At 39.6% G+C, this 2,613-nt stretch overlaps 1 protein-coding gene across 1 annotated transcript; it reads left to right on the top strand.

Annotated features, from left to right (window-relative positions):
• The first annotated feature begins 234 nt into the window (after window positions 1–234).
• On the top strand, window positions 235–957 carry LOC147464532 (aurora kinase-like). Its single transcript, XM_086509574.1, has one exon. It carries the CDS (start codon window positions 235–237, stop codon window positions 955–957), a length of 723 nt encoding a protein of 240 aa, XP_086365700.1.
• Window positions 958–2,613: the final 1,656 nt, after the last annotated feature.

The following is a 2,613-nucleotide window of genomic DNA, read 5'->3' as shown; positions in this document are numbered from 1 at the left end:
GTAGATATTAGTGACGTGCAGCACCTTCTCTTTAGGATTTTTGGAGACATGCCAAAATGTGCTATCGACCTGCGAGCTAACTTACCAGAAGACATAGAAATGGAGAAATTACAACATTGGTATAACTACTAGAAGCTTGAGAAGGAACAATCCACTCGCACAAGGAATATTGACACATAGAACACCTTCAGTAAGAAATTGCGGAAGGAGACCCTTCGCGATACCAGAGGATCCATGTCTAGTTTGCATATTCAGAAAACTGTATTCAACTCATTTTGCTCTATCACCTTGGGCATTCCATTTGAGGCTATAAAACGAGGAAGAAAACTAGGATCTGGGTCATATGGAGACACTTATGAATGCAAGATTGAAGGGATTTCTTTCCTTTCGTCCAACAATGTGTATTGCTGTAAGGAATTCAAAGGTCAAGCAAAACAACAATTCAAATCATTCGCAATCGAGAGCAGTGTTGAACTAAATCACCGAGGTATTGTGCGTGCTCTTGCACATACAATTCAATCACCATGGATACTTATATTTTCTTATTTCAATGGATCTTTTCTTGGCGATTTGATGGAGTGTGTGCCTACACCTTCTGGAAGCATCAGTGAAATTGTACTTGCCATGGGTGATCAAAAACACAAAACACCAACTGAACTAGAGTTGCACCAATGCAGGCTTATCATCAATCATGCTTCATCTTTGTTTCATGCACTAATAAAAGCTTTGGCATTTGCACATGACAATGGAGTTATTCACAATGACCTTCACCCTTGGAACATTATGCTAGACTTCACTAGACAGGGAATACCAAGAGTAGGCATTATAGATTGGGGTCTTGCCCTTCGACCACCATATGAGAGAAGGCCAACAAATATTCGCAAGCCGATAGAGCATGCTAAAAGGCCTTGGCGAGCAGCTGAACTACTAAACATGCCCTTGGAGCAAATCAACTGATGTGTATGCACTTGCATGGGTCATCAATCAGCTCAATATTTTTTGCAACCAATTTTGTGTCTACTACAAACTTGACTTGATGAAAACAAGCAATTCTATCGAGGTTCAAGCCATACAAAATATAATCAACAATTCCTACCTTCTGGAGAATCCGTTTGAAAGAAAGGCGCTCGTTGATTTAGATAAAGATCTGGAACATCTGCATATGCACCCCAAACAATGCGTGCGTCCCATCTCTGAAATGTGAATTTCTTTTTTCCATTGAGCCTAGCAAATTGATAGCAGCTACCAAGATCTTTTTATTTATAGAAATTATATTATTTTCTTCCAGCTTGTCTCCAACATTAGCATGCCCTTCTTCAGTATTAGCTAAAAGTTCCATTATGGTTTGCAATAGTCCTTCCAACATTCATTTGTTGCCTACTTCCATTATATTCATCCCTTGTACTTTTTTCCTCGTCCAATTTCATTATATTTGTCCCTCCTAATTTGCATTGGACTAATTTATATATGTTGTATTCACAGTTGCATTTAAGTGTAGGCCTTCTCAATGGCAATTGCTACTACGCTACGTGGTAACCTTAAAAGACGTCGGGAATACGCCACTTTTTAAACTATGAATAGACAGAAACTCCTACTCTGTCCTGTTGCTTCTTCATGGTTCAATGTGCAACATATTTATGAGGCTTGGCAAGAGGAATGCAACATCACAGCTCACAACATTTCCATCTGCGGAAGGTGTGGCATTTGCAATCTATCAAAAAAGAAAACCTAGAACGATGCTCTTACTACCACACACACGAAGCTAGAAAACACAACCTTATTGCAAACAACTGCAATGCATAATATCAAAGTGAATTGGATGCTGCAAGCCTGAAAAGTTCAAGAGAAAGCAGCGTTGTCATCTTGCAACCCGACTACATACAAGTCATCCTAAACACAAATTAACTAATTGTGCAACTCCTTAGTGTCATCGATGTTTTTTCAAAAGATAAGAAATAACTCAACCGTGCGAAACGACTCCATAGGATTTAGTAAAAAAACATGATGGGTGTCAACAAAAGCTGGTAATAATAGAGGGGGGAGGAGAAGTACCACCAAACGCGTTTCGCTCTTAAGAGCTCATCGGTGGTGGTGTTGCTAGCAAAGTGTGTTTGTAAGGGAGGAGGGGAAGGTAGGGGTTTATAAAGGGTGCTTGGTTGAGATTTTTTTTGATAGCTAACAATATTTTTGAAAAGAGTGGAATTAAAGACTAGGTACCAGGGTACATGGAGAGGAGTGAAATTTAAAACTGGGTACTATGGTACATGGAGAGGAGTGGAATTTAAGACGAGGTACAGGGAGAGGAGTTAAGAAGAGTTAAGGTGATTTTAGGTGTAGGTCAAAATCCAAGGTACCAGGGTACAAAGTTTAAGAGAGGAATTTTTTGGAAATAAGAGGGTGGGATAGAAATGAGAAAGAGGGGCTACTTTAGGTGAGAAGGACAGTATGCCAAAATTAAAGTGGTTAGACCTTTATGAAGGTGACATAAAAAGAGTTTAAAAGGTAAGACTAGGGGAGGGGTTCAAATGTCTCCAAAATTTTGAGACACATAGAGAGAGAGAGAGAGAGAGAGAGAGAGAGAGAGAGAGAGAGAGAGGGTAAAATGAAGGGAAA

This window comes from Adiantum capillus-veneris, chromosome 1, assembly GCF_014529385.1.
Source record: "Adiantum capillus-veneris isolate H3 chromosome 1, ASM1452938v2, whole genome shotgun sequence".
NCBI lineage: Eukaryota > Viridiplantae > Streptophyta > Polypodiopsida > Polypodiales > Pteridaceae > Adiantum > Adiantum capillus-veneris.
This window is presented reverse-complemented; position numbering and strand designations above follow the sequence as displayed.

Excerpts from the sequence above, each read along its gene's own strand:
- LOC147464532 (XM_086509574.1), top strand. The coding sequence starts at position 235 with ATGTCTAGTTTGCATATTCAGAAAACTGTATTCAACTCATTTTGCTCT.